Source organism: Mustela lutreola, chromosome 6 (genome assembly GCF_030435805.1).
Source record: "Mustela lutreola isolate mMusLut2 chromosome 6, mMusLut2.pri, whole genome shotgun sequence".
Taxonomy (NCBI): domain Eukaryota; kingdom Metazoa; phylum Chordata; class Mammalia; order Carnivora; family Mustelidae; genus Mustela; species Mustela lutreola.
In genome coordinates this window covers 115,451,662-115,478,141 of record NC_081295.1, presented here as the reverse complement: position 1 = coordinate 115,478,141, position 26,480 = coordinate 115,451,662, and the positions used below count along the sequence as shown (strand labels likewise).

Here is a 26,480-nt window from a genome sequence, read left to right as displayed (position 1 = left end):
CTAGTTCAACCATCAGTTCTGCCATTAATTAGTTTTGTCACCCCTTCTCTCTTGAGGCTGGTTTCCATATCTTCAAAGGGAGATGCATTGAAGTGAGAAGTGGCCAGGGAACTTTGTAACTCCAAGTTTCTATAATTCTAAGTGGTACATTCTTTGTTGGGACATTAAACGGTGGCTGGTGATGCAGGAGTGGGACTGTTTGGTAAATTATTTTTCTCATAGTAATTTTTCTCATAGTTAAACAGTTATTTCATCCATGTACTAGTTGATTCAACAAATAATTTTTATTGCATGACGGCTATAAGCTGTGCTCTGGAGATAGAGCAGTGAATGAAACAGAAGGTTTTTCTGCCTTCAAGGAGCTTATGTTCTATTGGGGTAGACGGCCATTAGGCAAGTAAATAAGTACAGAATACAAAGCCAGATAGTAACAAAGTGTCTCGAGAAACAAAAAAAGCAGAGCAGGGGATGGAGACATAGAGGAGAGGGAGGGCTCTTTCAGATGGGATGGCTAGGGAAGACTGCTCTGAGGAGATGACGTTCAAGCCCTGATCTAAAGAAGTGAAGCGCTGATCGTGACCTTATCCAGGAGGAAGCACTCCAGGGAGAAAAATATAAAGACCATGAGGCAGAAGCACGGTTCCTGGATTCAGGGGGAGAGAGAAAGGTCAACTTAGTCTGAGTGGAGTGAGGAAGGGAGAGGGCCCTGGCCAGATCATGGTGGCCTTGGCAAGAGCTTTACACATCCTTAGAGTTGGGAATGGGTTCGGGGCAGAAGAATGCAGGATCCCATTTGTATTCTACAAGATTGTTCTGGCTGCCTTTGGGAAACAGAACAAGACGGGCCTGGACGGCAAGAGTGGAAGTAAGAGTCCAGTTAATAAGCCACATGATGGTCTGGACAAAAGGGAGGGCAGTTTTAGAAAAGCAAGGTTCAGTGAGGAGGAGCTGAGAAGGAGTTGAATTTGGGACATGCTGTGAAGACAGGGATATCAAGACTTGCTGAAGGGTTGGTGGTGGGGTGTGACACAAAGAAGGGAGGCTGAGGGTGACTTTTGGGTTTTCGGCCAGAGTGACTGAGTTAATGAAGTGCTATTTATTGAGATGGGGAAATCCTGTGGTTGGGGTAGGAAAACAGAAATGATGCCCATTTGAGGGGTAAAATGGGCAGTTCAGTTTCGGCCTTGTTAATTTTGAGATGCCTTCTAGACATCTGGTAGACAGCAGATGAGGCTAGAGTTCAGAGAGAGAGGTCAAGGCTGCAGAGTCAGGCAGTAGGTGTGTGTGTGTGTGTGCTCGTGCGTGCACGCGTGCATGAGCACATGTACACACACGCATGTGTTTCATGCTATAGGACTAATCTCCAATATTAGTAATATACTGAGACTTTGCTTCAGAGTGTGACTACAAATATTTAATTTCATATATGAGGTACAGATTGGAGGAGGTAAGGAAGCTGTGTTTCTGTTATTTATAAAACAGGAAAGAAGCATTTGTCCTCTGAGAACCACTGTAGTGAGTAGGAGGCAAACACAGCCTATTTAAGGCACGTCATAGTAACCTGAGTAAATTACCTAGGTGCGATCCCATCAGCTCTTAATAAATCAAAAGATGAAGAGTCATGCGTACTTCTGGATGTTCAAAACGTTTTAGGGCAATGACACCATGGCTTTATCTTATGTTCCTTGATACCGGAAGTACGAGAAAGGCTTTTAGAAGCAGCAGTTTCCCCACGCTGATATCCTCAGATGTTTAAAATGTTCTCCTAGTACCTACTCTCATGCATACCAAATGCCCAACCAGCAGTCAGTTTCAATTCAACAGAGCACCACACCAGGATTTGGCTACAAGTCTAAAAAAAGATTTGGATCCCCACCAGTGAATGATCAAAGTTGAAACTGCTGCTGGAAACCCCCTAACATCCTATGATGAAATCCAATGCTAAGGTAGCTCTTTCAGTTTCCTAACCTGAATGTTTACACATCAGTCAAACAATGCCACTGCAGTTTAAATTGATTGAGTAAAAACAAAATCCTAGCTTTCAATGCTCCCTTTTTGCACTTACTCTAAGCAGTTGAATGATACGGACTCTGAATCTTGGCAGCCAGTTATGGCTAGTATTGGGATTTGTAATCTTTTCTCCAGAAACTTGATACCCTATTTCCAGATGACAAGCAGGTGTGATTAATCATCACCTACTACTAAAAGTTTTTGAAAGAATATCTTCAGGAAGTTCTTTGAATAGACCCTGCTATTTGGATTTTGCAGATGGAGATGCTATTTCAGCTAAAATGTCACTAAGCAAAAGACACCTATGGATGGCAATTCATTCTAAAAATTATCTGGGGAAATTGAGAATTACCTGATACACCTGGCTCTCTTAATCTTTTTCAATGCACAATCTGTTATTTTTAGAAATAAGAAATGGATAAAGTTTAGGCTTCTGGATAATCCTTAGGGATAAACACTGGGGTGTGAAAATGGACTTTTCCTTCTGTGATGAAAACATAGTGCTTTAAAGGAGTGAATTTGAGTAACTACCTGCCACAAATAGACACCTGAATCTCAATATAATTTTCAAAATCCTAATTGGTGCCATCTACAGATCTATGATGTCCATCTATCTGTATCTATAAAGGAGTTCTTAACCGAATAGATCTTGTGTAATTACATGTCCAAGTTCCATCTTTAATTATAAAATACTTGCCAAATTTGCCTTCATTGGCACCACACAAGAAGTTTTAAGAACTTCAAAATTCTACATTTGCTTTTATGTGTTACTGGTTATGAACCTTACAAAGTATATTGCAGTTCTTATCCAAGCTTAAAAGGAAAGAAATAGTGTTCCAGAGAGGCTCATAAAAGATAATACAATGTTACTTCCAGAGACAGAATTGGAATTCGCAGCGACCACCTCTGGAAGCTGCAGCTCAGATTGCAAAACATATTGCCTCCTAACAAATCCTAACACTGAGGGAAAACCCCACTTTGGACTCACTTTCTTTTCATTATCAATTCCTTCCTTACCGTGATGAGCTTTTTGAATAAGACACGCTCTGTTTAAAAATAAAACAGAGTTTATTGAAAACATGTGATGTTATAACCTAGGAATCCTTTATTTATAAAGAGGCTGGAGAGGATTTGACAGAGTTCGATACCATTCAGGAGCAGGATATTTTCCCACAAACCAACTGTGGAGAAGTATCAAGAAAATGTAAGTCAAAAATAGTTTCAGATGTGCACATTTTAACATTATGACCGGTAAATACTCCAGAAAACCACAGAAACTTGATAAGAGATGAATTCTTAAGTCACACGATGGCAAATGTCCTGGGGATTAGCTACAGCACTTTGATCTCCAAATTCCAGACACAGATTTGGAGTCTGTGGTAGGGGCTAAAATCAAATATTTAAAACGTTTTGCAAAAGGCAGGAGTAAAAATATTGAGAAAAAGGCAGCATGGGAATAGAAGAGCCTTGTCTACGAATACAAGCAGGCAAAATACGCACTTTAAAAAAAAATGTCACCACATTCACATGACGAAATTAAAGTAGGGAACTGAAGCAATTAGACCAAAAAAAAAAAAAATGCAGGCAAAAATTATTCTTCTGAAACCTCCTGATAACCAAGGCAAAGGTGCTATTTTCTAGCATTCATTGCTTAGATAACTGCCACCCATTTTTTTTTTAATTTCTTCATATTGTTCTCACATTGTGTGTGTAGAGGGTGCAATGGGGTTTGAGGTTTTGCATACGAATGTCTACTAGCTGACAATGTTTTGAATTATTTATTCCCTCAATACTCATTTATTGTGGCAAGAAAATTCGAGGACCTGGGTATATAACAGTAAAGGGTATGGATAGGGCATGGATGGAGGTGGTCGAGGCAAATACCTTTGGCCCACACAGGGAGAAAAGACAGTTGACATAGAAGACACTGAATGGAGTGGCCCCAATCTCGGGTGACGGATGCTATGACAGGAGGAAAATAAGAAATGTAGTGCAGAGTCAGTTTACCTAGTTAAGGGGTGAAGAAAGTCCTCCTGGGGAAAACAGGTTAAGCTACAATTGACAACCAGTCAAAAACAAAGCTACAAATTGTAACCCCCTCTTGTTACCCCAACATCCTTTAGGTACCGTAACACAACCATTTTTGCGATGATCACACCTAAAGAGCTTCAGACTCAAAGAGTTCCTGGTGTGGTTTCTTCCCTTCCTTTTTTAAAATAAAATTTATTCTTGTTTAAGATATGTAGACTCTCAAAGTCTAAAAATTTATTATTGAGGAAGATAATTTGAGAAAAGAACAATCAACAAAACATCCAAAGAGGTCCTACCAATTTTTTTTCGGATTGTATTTATCAATTCTGGGATTGATGAGAATACATGGACACCATTACTGTTGTAATTCAGTTTACTATCACTAACAGTTGAGTATGCAGTACATGCCAGGCCCTGTAGGAAGCACTTCGCATGTATTATCTCACTTAATCTTCTTGGGCAATTTTTGAGAAGATACGACTGAAATTCCAAGTTTGAAAATAAAGACATATATGGAGAACAAATTAAGGCGAATGGTAGGTCACCTTTTAGAATAGGGCTTTGTTAAGAGAGTTAGAAATGCTATTGAAATAGAGAGAATGCTAAATGTTATTTCAGCTTAGGATTGTGGACATTCATGTGAACATCCTATGGTAGGTTATGTGAACATCCTATGGTAGGTTATCTCTGACATTATCTTTCTTTGCAATGATAAAAATGCCTTGAGTGAGATTTTTGCACAACTGTATCTTATATGAACCAATCAACCCAAATACTGCAATGCATGGATAATCATAAACATTTACACTGTAGGCAACAGTTCTTTTTTAGTTTTGAATAGTTAATATATTTATATTGTTTAAGTATCAAAATGATATAAAGAAGTAAAAAAGAAAGCCAAGAAACAGCATCTTACCCTCAGAGAACAAACGGATGGTTACCAGAGGGGAGGCTGGTGGGAGTAGGGAGGCTGGTGGGCGTAGCTGATGGGGATTAAGGATGCTCTTGTTGTGATGAGCACTGGGTGTTTTGTGTATGCGTGAAATGACTATATTATACACCCGAAAATAATATTACACTGTATGTTAACTAACTGGGAATAAATAAGAACTTATAAAACAAAAAAGAAGTAAATGATGAGAAATCTATTTCCCCTACCAGTTCCCATTCACTTTGTCCCTACCTATTCTTCCAATGTTGCTTTATAGAAATAAAAGCAATATGAATATATACTTTTAGATTTTTACACAAAGAGTAACACACTCTATATGCTATATGACAATGTTTTTTTCTTTCACCTAATATATTTTGGGTCCTTCTGTAGCTCTACAGAAATATCTTTATTGCATTCTTAGTTTTTTCAGCTATACTGAATACTTACTATACACTGATGGAACTATTAGGAAGTAGAATTCCTGGGTCAAGAGTAAATGCTGTGTACCTTTAGTAGATATTGACACTTTTTCATAACAGTGATACCATTTTGCATTCCTATGGAATATCAGTGCCTCTTTACTTATAGTCTGACTGAAAAAGACTGTGGCCAGATTTCTTATTTTTATTTATTTACTTATTTATTTTTAAGATTTTATTTATTTGTCAGAGAGAAAGAGGGAGTATACCAGAGCACAAACAGGGGAGTGGCAGGCAAAGGGAGAAGCAGGCTCCCTGCTCAGCAAGCAGGCTGTTGTGGGACTTGGTCCCAGGACCCTTGGATATGACCTGAGCTGAAGGCAGACACTTAACCAACTCAGCCACCCAGGCATCCCCATTTTATTCCACAGGAATCATCCTTTGAGGTTGCAATGTGATTATCTTATATATAATATATATTGTATTATATCCTCTAGCAGTCAAGCATAACTAGTATTGGTCTCAGTAAAGTTTATTTGGATAAGGACTCTCTACAAAGTAAAGTTAGCTTTACATAATGGTGCTTCAGGAATTTTTGCAGTATTGACTTTTTATATTAATTGCTGCCTCAATACTTCATCTACATAAACATCATATTTACATTCATTTGCCAGAGCATGAAGAGCTCCTCCTTCATGGGTTAAATTTTCATTTGTTTCTTGACCAAGTGGTTAAATATGAATTTCAGAAACTTCTGCTTATTAAAATAATTTTCATAGAAAAACAGAGAGAGCAGAAATATATATTTTCTATGAAAATAAGAAATGCCATTTAAGTCAGCCTAGATGTAATTTACTGTCATGAAATGATCTAGGCATTTCTATATTTTAAAAGGAATGGTCATGCTCTGGAAAACAGTTTGGAAGATTCTGATAAACATACACTTATCATATAACCCTGTAATCCTACTCCTGGGTGTTTACCCTAGAGAAATAAAAACTTATGTTCATACAAAAACTTCTACATGAACATTCATAGCAGTTTTATTTATAATAGCTCAAATCTATAAGCAATCCAAATGACCTTTAGCAGGTAAATGGATAAACTGTGGTACTTCCACATGACGGAATACCATTTCAACAAGAAAGAGAAATGAACTATTGATACACACAGTGATCTGGATAGATCTCAAGAGCACTATGCTGAGTGCAAAAAAAAAAAAAACAAAAAACCAATTTCAAAAGACTGAATAGTTGATCATATGATTCCATTTACATAACATTCTAAAAATGACAGTTATAGTGATGGAGAAGATTAGAGGTTCCCAGAGTTTAGGATTGGGGGAGGGAATGACTTTGAAGGGATAACACCCCAAATTTCTAAGGAGGATGGGAAAGTCTGTATCTTGATTGTGGAGGTAGTTAAATTAATTTATACATGTGATAAAATTTCATTTCAGTGTATAGAAAAATTGAGTGAATGCAAAAATTGTGAATAAGAATAAGGTCTGCAGCTTAGTTAATAATATATATCAATATAAACTTCCTGGTTTTGATAATTGCGCTCTACTTACATAAGATGTTATCATTGGGGGAAGCTGGGTGAATGGTATATGGGTACATGGGAACTCTGTGCTATTTTTGCAATTTCTAACTAAGTATAAAGTTATTTCAAAATAAAAAGTTGAAATAAAGGCCAGATCTTAGGAAGATGGCCACTGAGAGAAGGAACTGCACTTTTTAATGATATAACATCTCTTTTCTTTTAGACTTCATATTAGTTCATGTCTGTGGTGGGGTGTGGGGAGATTTGCAGGTAGGAATGAGACCTCACCATATGGTTTATTTAGTTGTTCCTATGCCACATGGCGGTTGTGCAGGGAGATAATGTGGTGTCACAGAAGTCAGAACTTGATGTGCATCTATCTCCCCTTCCTCCCTCCCTCTCTCCCTTCTTCCTTCCTCTGTCTTTATTGATTCTCTTGCTTATATGCTGTGTGCTCCTTGATAAGACCCTTATTCCAAGTTTCAGTTTTTTGACATATAAAATAGGGATCATAATCTCTTCCAACTTAGTATGATTATTAAGAGTTATGTGAGATAGTCCATAATCATGATTTACAACTTAAACCATGAAATTTTATTCCTATTTATGTAACACCAGGTACCCCAACTCCTAATTTCTTGGTATTTTTTGCTTCAAAGGATGATTTCTTATTTAAATACAGCTCCTAAACTATCATCTCTTTTCTAATGTGCATGCAGGAATAGACAGCAGATGGACTGGCGTGGACACAGCCACAGTGAATTAGTGGAAAATTATCAAAAGCAAAAAATGAAGCAAAGCCTCACTCATCACTTCCTTTTGTTTCAAGGAAGGCTGTAAGTTGTGCCTTTAACTCAATGGGGTTCTTGCTTTTACCCCAGAAGGAGCGTAGAGGGGAATTATGCACGATTTTCTCTCTTACTATTTAAAAAAAAACAAAACCCAAAACCTTATGTTTTATTTCTGACAAAAAAGGTGGTTCCACAACATTTTCAAGTGGAATCTTTGCTTATGTTTCAAAGTAAGAAAAATCAACAAGTCCTTTGTTAACTGTGGCCAGGAGAATGAAGTTTATCTTTCCTGGCATCAGACAACAATCAGAACATGCTGAAAATGGGGATCCTGAAAAGAAAGTTGCTCATCTACATAACACGGTCTCTCACCAACCTGTTAATGAATTCATTTTCCCTGCGCCTTCATTATTCTTCCGCGTGCAGATTAAACGGATTATAGTGTAATTAAATTTGACTCTTGCAAGAGGCAGTGCTTTAGAGTTGTGAGCTGTGGGGAGGCTGGTGTTCTATTCCTAGCTTCACTGCTAACTTAAGGGCTGAGCACAAAGCACCTCCACTTCCCGGAGCCTCAGTTTTTTTCTGTCTATGGAGGGAGATAAACAACATCTCAGAGGAACATGGTGCTGCTTTATGAGTTCTATAACTAACCGAGCTCCAAATTCCTTTATAGAAAGGTACCCTTTGAAGAATTAAAGATGCATTTATATTGTTGTTGTGACTCTTAATAGGAATAAAGCTTTAAAATCTAATTTTAAAAGCCTCCTACTGCACAGTACATTATCCACGTTCTTAAATACTGCAATCGGCTGTGCACTGAGCTGCTCTGCGGTATTTATTTAAAAAAAAAAAAAGAGCAGCACAGTGAAGACATACTGTAGAACATTTTCAAAGCCATGTGCAGTGGCTTGAACTGCAGGACTTCCTCTGAAGTTAAGGGGACTCATACTGGCAAATTCTAAGCACCACTTTGAAAATTTACCCCATAGTGACAGTTTAATGCTTCTTATTGATCATACATCTTCAGATAATATCTCAAGGCAAAAAGGGACAATGTCCCAAAGGAAATAAATAATCTTTAATGACATAAATCTGCATTGCAACCTCATAAGAGGATACAGCCGAGTCCTCTGGCAAGAAGCCCTTTGGGAACTGCTCATTGGTGATGGTTACCAGTGGGGCAGTAAAAAGATTTTCCATGACACGCTCCTAATTGAGTTGCTCACAGAAGATAACACATTTTCTTTTAATTTTGAAATGTCATGTTTCTAAGGGTGATATGTATCGATGCATGGAGAAGTCAGAGGGAAGAGATTTACATTCTTCTGAATAAGTAATAGTTTAGGAAGGAATGATAGGTAGTTCAAACAGGTACTAAAAACCCAGAGACTTAGATAGCCACAGTTTTCATTGCCTGACCAAATTTTTTCTTTCTTTCTTTTTTTTTTTTAAAAACCCAAATATTCACCGTTAGATCTTTCAGGAAGCTATTGGATGCTTGGTGGGGGCCCATCTCAAGAAGATGTCTTGCATCAGGCAACTACTGTATGCCTGACGCAAGACTATGTCTGGACATAGTCCTCAGGGTGTGATGGTCCCTCCATCATTTCCTACTACTCTGTCCTGCTCGTGGAACTCCAGCCACAATGACCTTATGTTTCTTCCTTATATAAGCTGTTGGGTCACAAGAATATTTGTAACTACTATCCCCTGGTCTAGAAAAATCTGGCCTAAATCTCATGAATGGTTTCTTTTTAATATTCAGGTCAACTTGAGTGCCCACTCCTTAGAAAGACTCTTGGGCCGCCTAGTCTAAAGAAGACCCTCATCTCTCTGTTTTATTTTTTCCATTGCGATTATCTCTAATTGACACAACCTTGTTTTAAAAAAGTTTTTCTGTGTAGGAGCGCCTGGGTGGCTCAGTGGGTTAAAGCCTCTGCCTTCGGCTCAGGTCATGATCCCAGGGTCCTGGGATCCAGCCCCCGCATTGGGCTCTCTGCTCAGCAGGGAGCCTGCTTCCTCCTCTCTCTCTGACTGCCTCTCTGCCTACTCTCTCTCTGTTAAAAAAATAAAATCTTTAAAAAAATTAAAAAATTTATCTGTGTATTACTTTTCTCCATCCACTGGAAGATTGCTCTACAAGGAGGCCCTTGCCTACTTGGTACAACACAGACTCCCCAGCATATGGGACCATGCTTGGACATGGTGGATGCTGTATAAATGTTTGTTGAATGAGCTCAAAACCTCTGGTATCTTTTGCTTCTCTTTCTTATATAATCAGTCATGATATTCTATATCTTTCTTACCAAGACTACTTCTACCTCCACCACCTTTGTTCTGTATCAGCATAATTAGCCTCCCTCCTACCAGTTTTGCCTTGCTCTAAGGACACAGGAGACCATACTCTCACAGGCACGTACCTTGTTTTATTCATCTTTGTGTCTCTTGCACCAAAGATCATCTTTGGCACATAATAAGTGTTCTGTGGATGATTTTCTTACATATCCATTTGATAGTATGTAATACTAGTTCAATATATCATAGTGAAGTACTGAAATTTATAGAAGGTGTGGGAAATAATCTTTAGCTATTCATTTCCATCTAAGGGCACTCACTGTCTATATGGTCAAGACATATCAGCTAATCAAGTTACTTTATAAGTTCAAATTTGTACTAAGTCAACAATTATCTGTTTAGACAAGTCTCTGTACAGTTCATAACATTAACAAATAGTGGAAGACATTTCTGGGAGTAATATCCCCAATTAGGAAATATCCAGAGAACTTTACAATAACATTGCTCAAGAAAGTAAGCAATCTGATACAAGGCAACTAAGTCTATTTTAGAGCCCCATTTCCTTTTTAGGTTAGAAAACTGCAGTAGATAACCTGATTTAGTTGATATAATAAGGCTAATACATAAAGCCAATACTGCAATTAATATTTTGTAAAGTTTGGCTTCTCATTCAAAGATCTTGGATTCCTAATGATGAACACGAAAATATCAGATTCTTTGTTTGTAAGTTAATGGCAGTGGGCAAGTTTCAATTAAACTTGGTTTTAAAATACAAGTAAACAATAAGGGCAATCTTCTTACAGTCGGGTAGTGTGGTACAATGGGAAATAAGTTACGTGGTCATTGTCCTGGACTTCTGGCATACAGCTCCTAAAACCCCTGGAATCCCTGGAGTGGTAAGTATCTTTTTATGCTAATGAGATGACTTGTACCTGGGGGTCCCTAGACAACTTCAGGATGATTATCAGAAAGAACAAGGCATGATTAGAGAGTTGGAAATTCTGGTTATCAGAAAGAACAAGGCGTGATTAGAGAGTTGGAAATTTCAGTTCTACCCCCAGACATCAGGGAAGGGAACAGGGCCCAGAGACTGAATTTAATGACCAATAGCCAATGATTGAGTTAATTGTGTCAAAAAATGGAATCTCTGTGAAAATCTCTAAACCATGGGGTTCAGAGATCTTCCAGATTGGTGAACATGCCAAGGTGCTGGGAGGGCGGCCTGCATGGAGAGGTTATGAAAGCCCCATGTTAGCCATTCCTTTACCTCAAGTACCTAACCCTATGCATCTCTTCCATTTGGCTGTTCTTGAATGGTATCTTTTATAATAAACTGATAATAGTAAGCAAAGCACTTTCCTGAATTCTGGGAGTCATCCAGGTGAATTATTGAACCTGAGGTGGGAGAGGGTTATGGGAACCCCCAAATGGGAAGTCAGCCTGGTTGAAGTGTGTGTGGCCTGGCATCTGAAGTCAAGGGTTGGGAGAGTGTCTTGTGGGACTGACTGCCCTTCACCTGTGGGGTGTGTGCTAGTTCCAGGTGGTTAGCATCAAAATTCTGTGGAATGGCTGAACACAAAGTTAGATGAATCTTGGTTCTTTCACCTACTATATGTCTTTTTTTTTTTTTCCCCTTAAGATTTTATTTATTTATTTGAGAGAGTGAGAAAGAGCAAGAGACCACAAGCAGGGGGAGCTGCAAGCTCCCCGTTGAGCAGGGAGCCCGATGCAGGACTCAATCCTAGGAAGCTTGATCCCAGGTCCCTGGGATCATGACCTCAGCTGAAGGCAGATGCTTAATTGACTGAAACAGCCAGGCACTTCTTACCTACCATATTTCTAACATTGAACAAGCTTCTTAAGCTCAGTCTTATTTCATCATTTCTGAAATAGGTATTATAATACCCATGTAGGATTAAACAAGGCAATATTTATAGAGCGCTTAGAGCAGCACCTAGCATATAGCAAGTCTCAATGAATATCAGCTATTAACTAGAAGGACTGAAATGACTTTAGTGTTTTGTGATTCATGAATCCGATGGGATTTAAGTGTTTTCAGATGGTCCAACCAATCACATGGATGGAATCTATTTGCACTGAAGGAGTCTGAATGCTGAGAAGTAAAGAGTGGAAGCAGAAGAGTAAATGACCCTCAGAAAATCATCTCAGAGACAAGAATTTCTACTAAATGAGAGGAGAGATCGGAAGATCTGGAAAATGACATGGTTCAAGAGCAAGTCTCTTAGAACAAAAGATGGGGAAGGCAGAGAAATGGAAACATAATGTTTCAAATCTTCAGTTTAGAAGCCTGTGGCGGTTCAGGGAGTCTCTGATGTAATTTCTTAACACATTAGTGGCTGCAATTGCCTTTTAATAAGATGAACTCACAGATATACTAGGGTGGCCTTGGTGTGTGGTTGATTTTAATAAGGGTTTTGATTTGGTTTTAGCTAAAGCAGAAGTTGGTTATATTTTTCCTCATTAAAAAAAATACATATTCCTGAGTGACTATTATCTCATGTCAAAAGCATATATGCTCAACTCATGGGGGAAACATTTATGCTGTGCTTTGCCTCTTTTGTCTTCTTGTGGAAAGATTACACTGAAGGAAAACTGTTAAAATGGGAAAAAGAAATCAACTTATATTTAGCATCAAATACAAATCCAAGATTAATAATAGGCTGATTTTTTTCTGCTTCCCTGAGACGCACAGTGCAAGACTGAGAAATATGGCTCTGTTATATCTGTCTTTAGAAAGAGTCACCAGAGAATCCAAAAAAGCCGCTGTGAGAAGTAATTTGTTGGCTTCCTGACACATCAGGCTCATTATCGTGATCTAAGTACCCGGCTTTGGTACTATTTGCAATTTTCAGGGAGGTCATTAATGAAAGCTAAGAAAAAGAATGACTAAGAAATCAATCTTGGAGGTTATTTCACACATTCTCGATCCTGAGGTCATTGAGTGAGCGTTTGGTGTTTGAAGGTAGAGAAACCATAAAGTAGCCAGTCCAGATAAGGGCAGCTTGGGTAGTCAGCCCCAAAATATACTTGACTCTCCAAACTGCTAACACAGTGGTTATTGCCTATGGCTGTAGACATATTACCTCAAAAGAGCCTTCAAGAAGAGATGTAAATTGAACACAGAGGTATAAGGAAGAATTCTGTAACTCAATATCAAATTTTACCAGTTTTCAAAGCAAATTCCCCAAACTAAGCAGAGGTAAATCAATATGGTAATAAAAGAAAGCATCTAATTAAAAAAAAAAAAAAAACTGAATAATTTTTTTCCCCCCTTAAGTTAAAGTTGTTCAAAATGTGCCATCCAAACACAAGTATATAATGATTTTGTGATTTAAAATGTTCCTCGTTCTCATTAGGATGCAGGGCTAGAGAGGGTAAGCAGGTCGGGAGGGTAGTTCTAGTCTTGGGGACTCAGCCTGTGGGGCATCTAGCAGCTTGTGCCCACAAACTATCAGCTTGGTTGGGCTCAATTCTGTATGAGGCTCGCTAACTAACTACGGCAGTAGTTTCGGTCTGTTTCCAGTTAGAAAGAACAACATTGATGTGCCCACAGAAAGCATTTCCACCGTTGAAGAACAGCCAGGCCACCACCGTCTTTTCTATATCCTTTTTCCGAATGCTCAAAATTGCTGAAAACACTTGGGTGTGTTTTTGGCATGTTGAGAGTAATCAAATCTTACAAATGCATGGAGCCTTGAGAGATCAGCTCCGTTTGCAAACTCGGAGCAGTTTTCACAGAGAGATGCGAGACACGCTATTTCCTTTTTTTTTTTTTCCCCATTTTACCACAATACATTAGGTTGAACAAGGGAATTACAGGTTTCACTTTACATTGCACTCTATCATTTTACCACTGGTATCAATCACTTTTATGGGCCTATTAAACAGGCCTAGAATGGGTTTCCACAGTCACCTGCTATAGCCTTCAGGCAGATGACATTTGGTTCCTCTGCGTGGCTTAAACTTTACTGACTTCACACTGAAGAGCCCCATTTGAACATGCTTCACTAGGACATCAATTCGGCTGGACGGAGACAGGTTCAAAGGTGATGAAGATTACAGATATCCCAACATCATTTTTAGAACCATGTATTCTACCAAGACCACAAGGACCTGAGACAGGAAGAGAACAATTAAGGGACAAAGATGTGCTGGAGGTATCTAGAGCTGAAAACAGCTATCAAAAGGCAGCAGGCATCTGGGAGAGAACTTTTTTAGGTTGGAGACCAGAAATATGTTGACATTACTACTGGAATTGGAACAAAGCCAATTTTTAATTGGTTTTAAAATCTAGAATGGACGGCCGCCTAGGCGGCTCAGTCGTTAGCCTCTGCCTTCCGCTGGGGTCATGATCCCGGGGTCCTGGGATTGAGCCCCTGCTTCAGGCTAAACGCTCAGCGGGAAACCTGCTTCTCCCTCTCCCATTCCCCTTGCTTGTGTTCCCTCTTTCGCTGTCTCTCTTTCTGTCAAATAAATAAAATCTTAAAAAAATAAATAAAAAATAAATAAAATCTCGGATGGAACATTTCTGCAGTCACCCATGAACCGACGTCATCCTGCAGAAGCTGAGTGAATCTTGGCCAACCATCTGCCCTGTGAATTGTTTTATTTGGGCCCCTTATAGGAGAGAAAGTACTTGTGCAATAGTTTCACATGAAGTAAAAGTCCTTCTGGGTGTCTCTGGAGCACAGAATTCAAAAAGAGAAAACAGTCTTCAGAGAGAAAAATCAAATGCCTTCATGGATATGCCTTTGGATTGGGTGAACCTGCAAGTCTGGGAGTTACTACCTTCTCTCCTCCTCGCATGATGGCTTCCGAAAAGGACTGAAGACAGGCAGCAAGACAAATAGACTGCATAAGTATTTCAAGATAGGTTTAACTTAGAATTTTACTAGATTCACCACTGTAACTCCAGTGCTTCACACACAGCCACATCTCCCTCCATAAGGTTTGGTTGACTGGATGGTGACCTTTTCAAAATGCGCTTATACTGAAATGAACTCAGTGGCTGTGTGTGTGGGGGCCACCCTTTCTCCCATCCCCAGGACAGTGCTCTACCCTGCACAGCAGGGATGGAAGGAAGGATTCTTCTCAACAGTGCCCAGAGAGGAGCAGACACTTTCTCCAATTCCCTCTGAAGTCCACCCTGTGGTTATCACAGGGAACAGGGGGAAAGGAGGAAACAAAGAAGATTAATCGGCAATTCCTGACACCACAAACGAAATGGAAAACAGGCTGTTGATGAAGATAGTCAGACAAGCTCATAAATAAAAACATACTTCCTCAGATGGGAAGTAGTTGAAAGAAGTCAGCCTCACCAAGAACTTTTAGCATTTGGGTTTGAATGACTGCCAAAGAAATGGGAAGAAAAAAAGAGAAGAAAACCAAATGTAACTTTTATACAACAACAACAACAGCTTTCATATCTAGGGTTTTCTCACCCCACCCCCCAAGGAAGAATATTCTGTTTTTTAAAAATAGGCTATCTTCTTCAAAAATGTTAATGTTCTACGAGACAAAGAAAGGCTGAGGAGCTGTACTAGATGGGAAGACACTAGAGGGAGAGGAGAGCTCAGCGCAGCAAGTCATCCTCGACCTGACTGGCACTGGAGAGGCAGGCACGCTGTGAAGGACATTATTAGGTCAACTGATAAAACAGGAATACAATCAGCAAATCAGGAGAAGTATCGCATGAATGTTCAATGTGTGGAAGGTCATGTAAAAGAACAGCCTTATTCTTAGGAAATCCACACTGAAACTTAGGGATAAAGGGCCATGGGGTAGGCAATTAACTTTAAAAAATAATGAATTAATTTTGAAAACTGAGATCGGTTTTCAGTTTTATGGTAGACTTTTAAATATATTACTGGGAGATGCTAGGTCTCCAGCCCAGAACGCTGTATGGCATTATCATGAAAAAGGATAACTTCAGGCTGGTCCCCAGGTGATGGAATCCCCCCAAAGCTGCAACAGCCAGAAAGCCGCAGAGAAGTGGCGTTCATTCGGAGGCTGCCTCCAGGTACCCAGGCGTAATGTGAGCCACACTTGTAATCATTCTTAAGGCATGATGACTGATGCGCTTTATCAGGGCTAATACACTGCTGTCTACTCCAGGTGACTGACAGCTTAAAAGGAGTATTGCTCATATTGTCGAGCCAAAAGGGGCTTTTATACTTATTGAAATCAATGCTTTCCTAATTCAGGACACTGCTGAACCATACATTTCTGTGTAACTTAATTTGATACAAGTGGATATTCTAGAACCAGACCGTCTGGCCCAAACTGCCAGCTCCATCACTTTCTACATGTATGGCTTTCAGAAACTTACTTCACCACTCCTTGCCTCAGTTTCCACATTTGTAAAATGGGGATAAAAAAAAATACTGACCTTATAGGAATATGGTGGGGATTAAATGAGTTGACACTTTTAAAACACAGAAGTGCCTGGCCCATAGTAAATATTCCAGGAATGTTATCTTTTAATATTGGTTCAATATTGCAAAAGAGAAGACAGAAGAAAAAAAGAGGTAGTGACATAAATTCATTATCTAGGACTTTGATATTCACCTATAACACAGAAAGGTTTTCGGGCAAATCTCAGTCTTCCTTGCCATCCTCTATAACGACAACAGCAACCCGCAGACCAGATTCGAATGATGAACTCCAAACCAAAGACGACAATCATCACGAACTCCTAAAATATGAAATAAGACATGTTAGAGAGAGGTGTTACAGAGCAAACCACAGCGAGAAGCTCCTGGGCATTTCTGGACATTCAGGCACTTCATCTAAAGTATAGCTGTTAGTGCCCCGAGTTAGCCCCTCTTCTTCAAGGCGAACTAGCCCTGGAGCACACGTGACCCTCACATTGTCTGCACCTCCCATCACGTCACACCATTCCTATTCAAGTCCAACACTGTACAAGTTTAGGAATCAGCTTTAATACTAAATGTACAGGTTGAATTATAGCTCTGCCTTGTGCGGCATATACAGTGGAACTGACATCAGCCACCCAGTAACATGTGAAATACCTGAAAATCAGGAGGGGACCTTGAAAACACAGCTTTACACTTTTACAAAAAACAGACTTTCATTCTGCTGCAAGAAGTGAATATCATCCTTAAGTCCTGAAGAGTCCTTCTCAGAGAAAAAGAAGTAAACACATGGAAGGATACTGAGTTCTTCTGTTATGGTGTCAAAATCTTCTTATAAGACAGCAAGTTTCAAAGGCATTATTGTGTGTGTGACACATATATTCTTTGCCTGAAATGAGACCCTTATCTCCAGATTTGAAGCTTGTTCATGTTTCTGTTGTCTTTTGGTGAGAGATACCCAGAATATAACACTTGCTCTTGGGAAATGACCGAGATTATTTAGGAATAGCTGAGAGTGAACCCTGGGCAAAGACCAACTAACGTGGTGCGTTAAGTAATGGGTCATAGAATGAGAAACCAAATGGACTTTGTAAGAATAAAACATCTCTGGAGCAAGCATGTCATAGTCACCTTGTTGTCCCTTTAGACGGAGAGGCACTGAGTCTACCAAAATTTATTCTCCTTTAAAAAACAATTCCCTTTCTTTTCTTTGAACAAGGGTCGACTTAGCATTTATAATGCAGAATGATGCGCATTTCTATTGTAATTAATTATAAAAGGGATATATGGTCTTTATTAAAACATTTAAACTTCACATTAATAATATAAAGCATAGAAAGTAAAGATCTTAATCTCCCACCCTGCATCCCAAGATAAAAACTGTTATCAAATTTAGAAAAATGGCATTTTTGTTGCAAGTTTCAGGCAAATGTCTCTCTCTTCAGTTTGCACATGTGATAATATGTCACACTTTTGCAAAGCCCAGGAGAGAGAGATTATTCTATCCTGTTATTTTGTACTAAGTAACCCACAAATATTTCTCATGATGAAAAATAAATCTCCACTGTCATCGCTGCTTACTTATAGGGACTTAAAACTTTAAACTTGTGTTTTAAAAGTGTAGACTCATTTAATCCCCACCATGATATTACAAGGTAAGTATTTTTTTTAATCCCTACTTTATGAATGAGGAAACTGAGGCCAAAGTGCCAGACCACCTGTACTCAGTCCAGCACACCTTTCCACACAGAGAAAACATGACCCAAGATGCCCATGTAGTTTGCCTGTGTCCAATCTAGTTTTCATGGCAGGTCCACTTTTTCATCTCTGCCTCTAACCCCTACTTGTGCCAGGAAACTCAGCACACCACTGGTGAAAGGCCTTATTCTAAGGGATACCCAAGAGCTTGAGCAACAATGCACATCAGACAATGGTTTTTTGTTTTCATAGGAATGGATGACACCAAGAGATGCATGGTCATTATTCTAGAGTAAGGCAGGCCACCACTGTACCGCTTCTATGTTACACTGAGGCAGGGTAGACTACACCTACAAATTCTTTACTCAGGGCCCGTTGTTCAGGAATATTGCTTGCGGCTGGTAGGTTTTGTTTTGTTTTGTTTTTTTGTTTTGTTTTGTTTTGCATTAGGGGGAAATATCCTTCATTTCCAAATAAAAGAAGAGGAGGCTGTAATTGAATCTCACCACAGGGTCACAGTTTCTGCCTTGGGGAAAGTATACTAGGGTCAGAAGTCTCTTCTTATTAGACCATTACTAGGAGTTCTCTACAAAGGGCTAAAATTATTTTTTAAAGATTTGTTTATTTGTGTGTGAGAGAGAGAGCAGGCATGTGCAAGCAGGGAGAGGGGAGAGAATGTCAAACAGACTCCTTGCTGAGTGCAGAGCCTGCCTCCGAATTGATCTCACCACCCTGAGATCATGACCCTGAGACCCTGACCTCAGCTGAAACCAAGAGTTGGACACTTAACTGACTGAGCCACCCAGGTTCACCTAAGGGATAAAATTTCTAATCCTTGGGTAAGCAGCAATGGAGATGAGAGCTCAGCAGATGACTGTGGGACATTTCTTTCAGGCGTGGAGCTCAGGCTGTGGGGGATGTGATAGGGAACAAAAGTAGGAAAACCACTTTGACCAAATTCTGTCTATTGGTTCCTAAAATATCCACTTTATTTCAGTTATAAGGAGCAAAATATTATTGACTCAGAGAAGGGAGAGCATCCTGAATCTGACAGGTGGGGAAGAGATCTAATGCCGTATATTAAATCTCCAGAACTTTCTCATCTTGCAGGCCTAAAACTCCATATCTTTTGACCAAAACTTCCCCTTTCCCCCATCCCTTCAGTCCCTGGCAATCACCATTCTGCTCTCTGCTTTTATGAGTTTGACTTTCTTAGATTCCACATCTAAGTGAGATGGTGCAGTATGGTCTTTCCATGTCTGATTTACTTCACTCAGCATGATAGCCTCCAAGTTCATCCACGTTATTGCAGGTGGTAGGGTTTCTTTTTTTTAAAGGCTGAATATTATTCCATGGTAATGTATACTTCATATTTTCTTTATCCATCTGTGCACTGAGGGACACTTAGGTTGTTTCCATATTGAGGCTATTGTGACTAATGCTGCAACAAATATGGGAGTCAAGATCCTGACTTCATTTCCTCCAAATATACGCCCAGAAGTGGGATTGCTGGATCATATGGTAGTTATATTTTTAATTTTTGGAGGAGCCTCCATACTATTTTCCATAGTGGCTGCACCAATTTACATTCCCACCAACCAACAAGGTATAGGGTTCCGTTTTCTCCACATCTTTGCCAATACTTGTTATCATTTGTCTATTTGGTAATTCTTATATGTGTTAAGTAATAGCTCATTGTGAATTTATTTATTTATTAATAACATATGATATATTATTTGCTCCATGGTACAGGACTGAAATATCAGGCTTACACACTTCATACCACTCACCATCATTGTGGTTTTAATCATCAGCATTTCCCAGATGATCAGTGATGTTGAATGCCTTTTTAGATACCTGTTGGCCATTTTCATGTTTTCTTTTGAGAAATATCTATTCAGGTCCTTTGCCCATTTTTAAGATCAGGTTATTTAAAAAAATTTTTTTCCTTAAAGATTTTATTTATTTATTTGACAGAGAGAGAGATCACAAGTAGGTAAAGAGGCAGGTGGAGGGTAGGGGAAGCAGGCTCCCTGCTGAGCAGAGAGCCCAAAATGGCGCTTGATCCCAGGACCCTGAGATTATGACCTGAGCTGAAGGCAGAGGCTTAATCTACTGAGCCACCCAGGTGACCCAATTTTTAAATTTTTTTAAATTAAAAATTTTTGTTTGCATTCAGTTATGGAAGTTCCTTATATATTTGGATATTAACTCCTTATCAGATGCTTGGTGTGCAAATGTTTCCTCCCATTCTGGAGGCTCTCTCTTTACTCTGTTGATAGTTTCCTTTCCTATACAAAAGCTTTTTAGTTTGATGCAATTCTACCTGTCTATTTTTGCTTTTGTTGTCTATGATTTGAGGGTGGTATACAAAAAGTCATTGCACAGACCAATGTCAAGAAGCTTTTTTTCAGGGCACCTGGGTGGCTCAGTGGTTTAAAGCCTCTGTTTTTGGCTCAGGTAATGATCCCAGGGTCCTGGGATCAAGCCCCGCATCAGGCTCTCTGCTCAGCAGGGAGCCTGCTTCCTCCCCTCTCTCTGCCTGCCTCTCTGCCTACTTGTGATCTCTGTCTGTCAAATAAATAAATAAAATCTTTTTTTTTTTTTTTTAATATTTTATTTATTTATTTGAGAGAGAGACAGTGAGAGAGAGCATGAGCGAGGAGAAGGTCAGAGAGAGAAGCAGACTCCCCATGGAGCTGGGAGCCTGATGCGGGACTCGATCCCAGGAATCCAGGATCATGACCTGAGCCGAAGGCAGTCGTCCAACCAACTGAGCCACCCAGGCGTCCCAAATAAATAAAATCTTTAAAAAAAAAAAAGAAGCTTCTTTTCTACATTTTCTTCTAGCAGTTTTATAGCCATGGGGCTCACATTTAATCTTTCATTAATTTTGAGTTGATTTTTATTTATGGTGTGAGAAAAGAGTCCAATTTCATTCTTCTGCATGTGAATATCCAGTTTTTCCATTTGTGGTAAAATTCTCTGCAAGTTAGGATTAGAGATTTATTATCCCAATTTGATAAAGAGCATCTAGAGAAAATCTACAGCTAATGTCATAGTTAATGGTGGAAGATTGAATGCTTTCCTCTAAAGTCAAGAACAAGGCAAGATGTTAGTTTCATCTCTCTTATTCAACATAGTTAAATAATACAGTCACTGTGTTAAGGTAGGTAAAAGAAATAGAAGAAATAAAAGGCATATACACTGAAAAGGTAGACATAAAACAGTCTCTATTTGCAGATGACATGATTTCTCCAGAGAAAATTGCAAGGCAACTTCAAAAAAAAAAAAAAAATGCTTAGACCTAGTAAGTGAGTTCAGTAAGGTTGCAAGATTAAAGATCAACATACAAAAATCAATCACATTTCTGTATACTAACAACGAGGAGGTCAAAACCAAAATTAAAAGCACAAATTATTTATAACCATTCCAAAGAATATAAAATGTTTAGGTATGCACTTAACAAAACATGTAGAGGATATGCATGCTGCAAATTAGAAAATTTTGACTACAGAAACCAGAAAAGACCTAAATAAATAGACATACCATGTTCATGAATTGGGAGGCTCAAATAATAAGGATGTCAACTCTGCATAAGCTGATCTACAGGTTAACAAAAATTTTTATCAAAATCCAGGCAAGCTTGCTTGCTTGCTTGATTTCAGAGAAAGAGAACATTTGTGCATGCAAGTGCAAGTAGACACAGAGGGGGAGGGACAAGGAGAGAGTATCTGAAGCAAACTCTCTGCTGAGTGCAGAGACTCATGTGGGCTCTATCTCAGGACCCTGAGATCATGACCTGAGCTGAAACCAAGAGTTGGACACTTAACCAACTTAGCCACCTAGGCGCCCCTCTGCAAATTTTTTTTTTTTTTTTTTTTTTGTAGACGCAAATAAACTTACTCTAAAATTTATATGGAAAGTCACAGGCCTTAGGATAGCTTAAAATATCCTAAAAAAGGAGAATGAAGTAGTAGGCATTAATTTATCTGATATTAAGGCCTACAATGTAGTTTTAGTAACAAGACTGTGTGATATTGGTGGAGACACATACAGAAAAATGAAACAGAACAGAGAACTTAGAAATATACACAGAAAAATATAGATTTGGATAAAGATACAAAAATATGGGTTTTTTAAAACAGAGATAAAAAGCAATTGAATAGAGGAAGAAATAGCTTTTTCAAGAAACAATGCTGGGGCAATTGGACATCGATATGCAAAAAAATTGAACCTTAATGCATATCTCACACTTTAATAAGGGTTCATTCAAAATAGGCCTTAGCCCTAAATGTTGAAGCTATAAAACTTTTAGTAGAAAACACAGGAAAAAATTTTGGAATCTGTGTTAAGAAAGAGTTTTTAGAGTTGACATCAAAAGCATAAGAAATAAAGGAAAAAGATTGATAAACTGGGCTTCATCAAAAAAGAGGTTGAAAAAGACAAACTATAGACTGGGAGAAAATATTTGCAAAACACATATCTGACAAAGATCTAGTATCTAAAATATATAAAAACTATTAAAACTTAACAGTAAGAGGGGAGGAGTCAAGATGGCAGAGAAGTAGCAGGCTGAGACTGCTTCAGCTAGCCGGAGATCAGCTAGATAGCTTATCTAAAGATTGCAAACACCTGAAAATCCATCGGCAGATCGAAGAGAAGAAGAACAGCAATTCTGGAAACAGAAAAACAACCACTTTCTGAAAGGTAGGACCGGCGGAGAAGTGAATCCAAAGCGACGGGAAGATAGACCCCGGGGGGAGGGGCCGGCTCCCGGCAAGCGGCGGAGCAACCGTGCACAAAATCAGGACTTTTAAAAGTCTGTTCCGCTGAGGGACATCGCTCCAGAGGCTAAACCGGGGCGAAGCCCACGCGGGGTCAGCGTGGCCTCAGGTCCCGCAGGGTCACAGAAGGATCGGGGGTGTCTGAGTGTCGCAGAGCTTGCGGGTATTGGAACGGGAAAGCCGGCTGCAGAGACAGAGCAGACAGTAAGCTCGCAGCTCCGTGTTACCTTGAACCGGTCCCAGGCTCGGTGAGCTCGGAGCGCGGCCGGAGGTCAGGCAGACGGGAGTAACTGGGCGCTGTTCTCTGAGGGCGCACTGAGGAGTGGGGCCCTGGGCTCTCGGCTCCTCCGGGCCGGAGACCAGGAGGCCGCCATTTGTATTCCCGTCCTCCGGAACTCTACGGAAAGCGCTCAGGTAACAAAAGCTCCTGAAAGCAAACCCAAGCGGATTACTCACCCCGGCCCCGGGTAAGGGCGGTGTAATTCCGCCTGGGGCAAAGACACTTGAGAATCACTACACCAGGCCCCTCCCCCAGAAGATCAACAAGAAATCCAGCCGAGACCAAGTTCACCTACCAAGGAGTGCGGTTTCAATACCAAGGAGAGCAGCAGAATTCCAGAGGAGGAGAAAGCCAAACACGGAACTCATGGCTTTTTTCCTGTGATTTTTTTTAGTCTTGCAGTTAATTTAATTTTTTCTTTTTCATTTTTTTTTTTTTCTCGCCTTCGGGTAAAATTTTTTTTTTTAACTGTTACCTTTTTCTTTTTTAACGATTTTTTACTAGTTTATCTAATATATATATATTTTTTCTTTTTTACATTTTTCTTAGGTGTTTTCTTTTTTTAAAAATTCTTTTCTTTTCTTTTCTTTTTTTTTTTTCTTTTCTTTTTGTTTTTTTTTTTTTTCTTTCTTCCTTTTTGAACCTCTTTTTATCCCCTTTCTCCCCACTCACGATTTTGGATCTCTTCTAATTTGGTTAAAGCATATTTTCCTGGGGTTGTTGCCACCCTTTTAGTATTTTACTTGCCCCTTCATTTACTCTTATCTGGACAAAATGACAAGACATAAAAATTCAACACAAAAAAAAGAACAAGAGGCAGTACCGAAGGCTAGGTACCTAATCAATACAGACATCGGTAATATGTCAGATCTAGAGTTCAGAATGACAATTCTCAAGGTTCTAGCCGGGCTCGAAAAAGGCATGGAAGATATTAGAGAAACCCTCTCGAGAGATATAAAAGCCCTTTCTGGAGAAATAAAAGAACTAAAATCTAACCAAGTTGAAATCAAAAAAGCTATTAATGAGGTGCAATCAAAAATGGAGGCTCTAACTGCTAGGATAAATGAGGCAGAAGAAAGAATTAGTGATATAGAAGACCAAATGACAGAGAATAAAGAAGCTGAGCAAAAGAGGGACAAACAGCTACTGGACCACGAGGGGAGAATTCGAGAGATAAGTGACACCATAAGACGAAACAACATTAGAATAATTGGGATTCCAGAAGAAGAAGAAAGAGAGAGGGGAGCAGAAGGTATACTGGAGAGAATTATTGGGGAGAATTTCCCCAATATGGCAAAGGGAACGAGCATCAAAATTCAGGAGGTTCAGAGAACGCCCCTCAAAATCAATAAGAATAGGCCCACACCCCGTCACCTAATAGTAAAATTTACAAGTCTCAATGACAAAGAGAAAATCCTGAAATCAGCCCGGGAAAAGAAGTCTGTAACATACAATGGTAAAAATATTAGATTGGCAGCTGACTTATCCACAGAGACCTGGCAGGCCAGAAAGAGCTGGCATGATATTTTCAGAGCACTAAACGAGAAAAACATGCAGCCAAGAATACTATATCCAGCTAGGCTATCATTGAAAATAGAAGGAGAGATTAAAAGCTTCCAGGACAAACAACAACTGAAAGAATTTGCAAATACCAAACCAGCTCTACAGGAAATATTGAAAGGGGTCCTCTAAGCAAAGAGAGAGCCTACAAGTGGTAGATCAGAAAGGAACAGAGACCATATACAGTAACAGTCACCTTACAGGCAATACAATGGCACTAAATTCATATCTCTCAATACTTACCCTGAATGTGAATGGGCTAAATGCCCCTGTCAAAAGACACAGGGTATCAGAATGGATTAAAAAACAAAACCCATCTATATGTTGCCTCCAAGAAACACATTTTAAGCCCGAAGACACCTCCAGATTTAAAGTGAGGGGGTGGAAAAGAATTTACCATGCTAATGGACATCAGAAGAAAGCAGGAGTGGCAATCCTTATATCAGATCAATTAGATTTTAAGCCAAAGACTATAATAAGAGATGAGGAAGGACACTATATCATACTCAAAGGGTCTGTCCAACAAGAAGATTTAACAATTTTAAATATCTATGCCCCCAATGTGGGAGCAGCCAACTATATAAACCAATTAATAACAAAATCAAAGAAACACATCAACAATAATACAATAATAGTAGGGGACTTTAACACTCCCCTCACTGAAATAGACAGGTCATCCAAGCAAAAGATCAGCAAGGAAATAAAGGCCTTAAACGACACACTGGACCAGATGGACATCACAGATATATTCAGAGCATTTCATCCCAAAGCAACAGAATACACATTCTTCTCTAGTGCACATGGAACATTCTCCAGAATAGATCACATCCTCGGTCCTAAATCAGGACTCAACCGGTATCAAAAGATTGGGATCATTCCCTGCATATTTTCAGACCACAATGCTCTAAAGCTAGAACTCAACCACAAAAGGAAGTTTGGAAAGAACCCAAATACATGGAGACTAAACAGTATCCTTCTAAAGAATGAATGGGTCAACCGGGAAATTAAAGAAGAATTGAAAAAAATCATGGAAACAAATGATAATGAAAATACAACGGTTCAAAATCTGTGGGACACAACAAAGGCAGTCCTGAGAGGAAAATATATAGCGGTACAAGCCTTTCTCAAGAAACAAGAAAGGTCTCAGGTACACAACCTAACCCTACACCTAAAGGAGCTGGAGAAAGAACAAGAAAGAAGCCCTAAGCCCAGCAGGAGAAGAGAAATCATAAAGATCAGAGCAGAAATCAATGAAATAGAAACCAAAAAAACAATAGAACAAATCAACGAAACTAGGAGCTGGTTCTTTGAAAGAATTAATAAAATTGATAAACCCCTGGCCCGACTTATCAAAAAGAAAAGAGAAAGGACCCAAATAAATAAAATCATGAATGAAAGAGGAGAGATCACAACTAACACCAAAGAAATACAAACTATTATAAGAACATACTATGAGCAACTCTATGGCAATAAATTTGACAATCTGGAAGAAATGGATGCATTCCTAGAAACATATAAACTACCACAACTGAACCAGGAAGAAATAGAAAGCCTGAACAGACCCATAACCAGTAAGGAGATTGAAACAGTCATTAAAAATCTCCAAACAAACAAAAGCCCAGGGCCAGACGGCTTCCCGGGGGAATTCTACCAAACATTTAAAGAAGAACTAATTCCTATTCTCCTGAAACTGTTCCAAAAAATAGAAATGGAAGGAAAACTTCCAAACTCATTT

The 26,480-nt window shown here is 39.3% G+C and overlaps 1 protein-coding gene across 3 annotated transcripts in view; it reads right to left on the bottom strand.

Moving 5' to 3' along the window:
- Nucleotides 1-26,480, bottom strand: part of KCNQ5 (potassium voltage-gated channel subfamily Q member 5) — a 548,158-nt gene that overhangs the window by 115,489 nt on the left and 406,189 nt on the right. For all 3 annotated transcript variants that reach the window (XM_059178458.1, XM_059178459.1, XM_059178460.1), the window contains exon 3: nucleotides 16,614-16,740. In XM_059178458.1, the coding sequence (XP_059034441.1) occupies nucleotides 16,614-16,740 (127 nt within the window). The remainder of the gene's footprint in view (nucleotides 1-16,613; nucleotides 16,741-26,480) is intronic.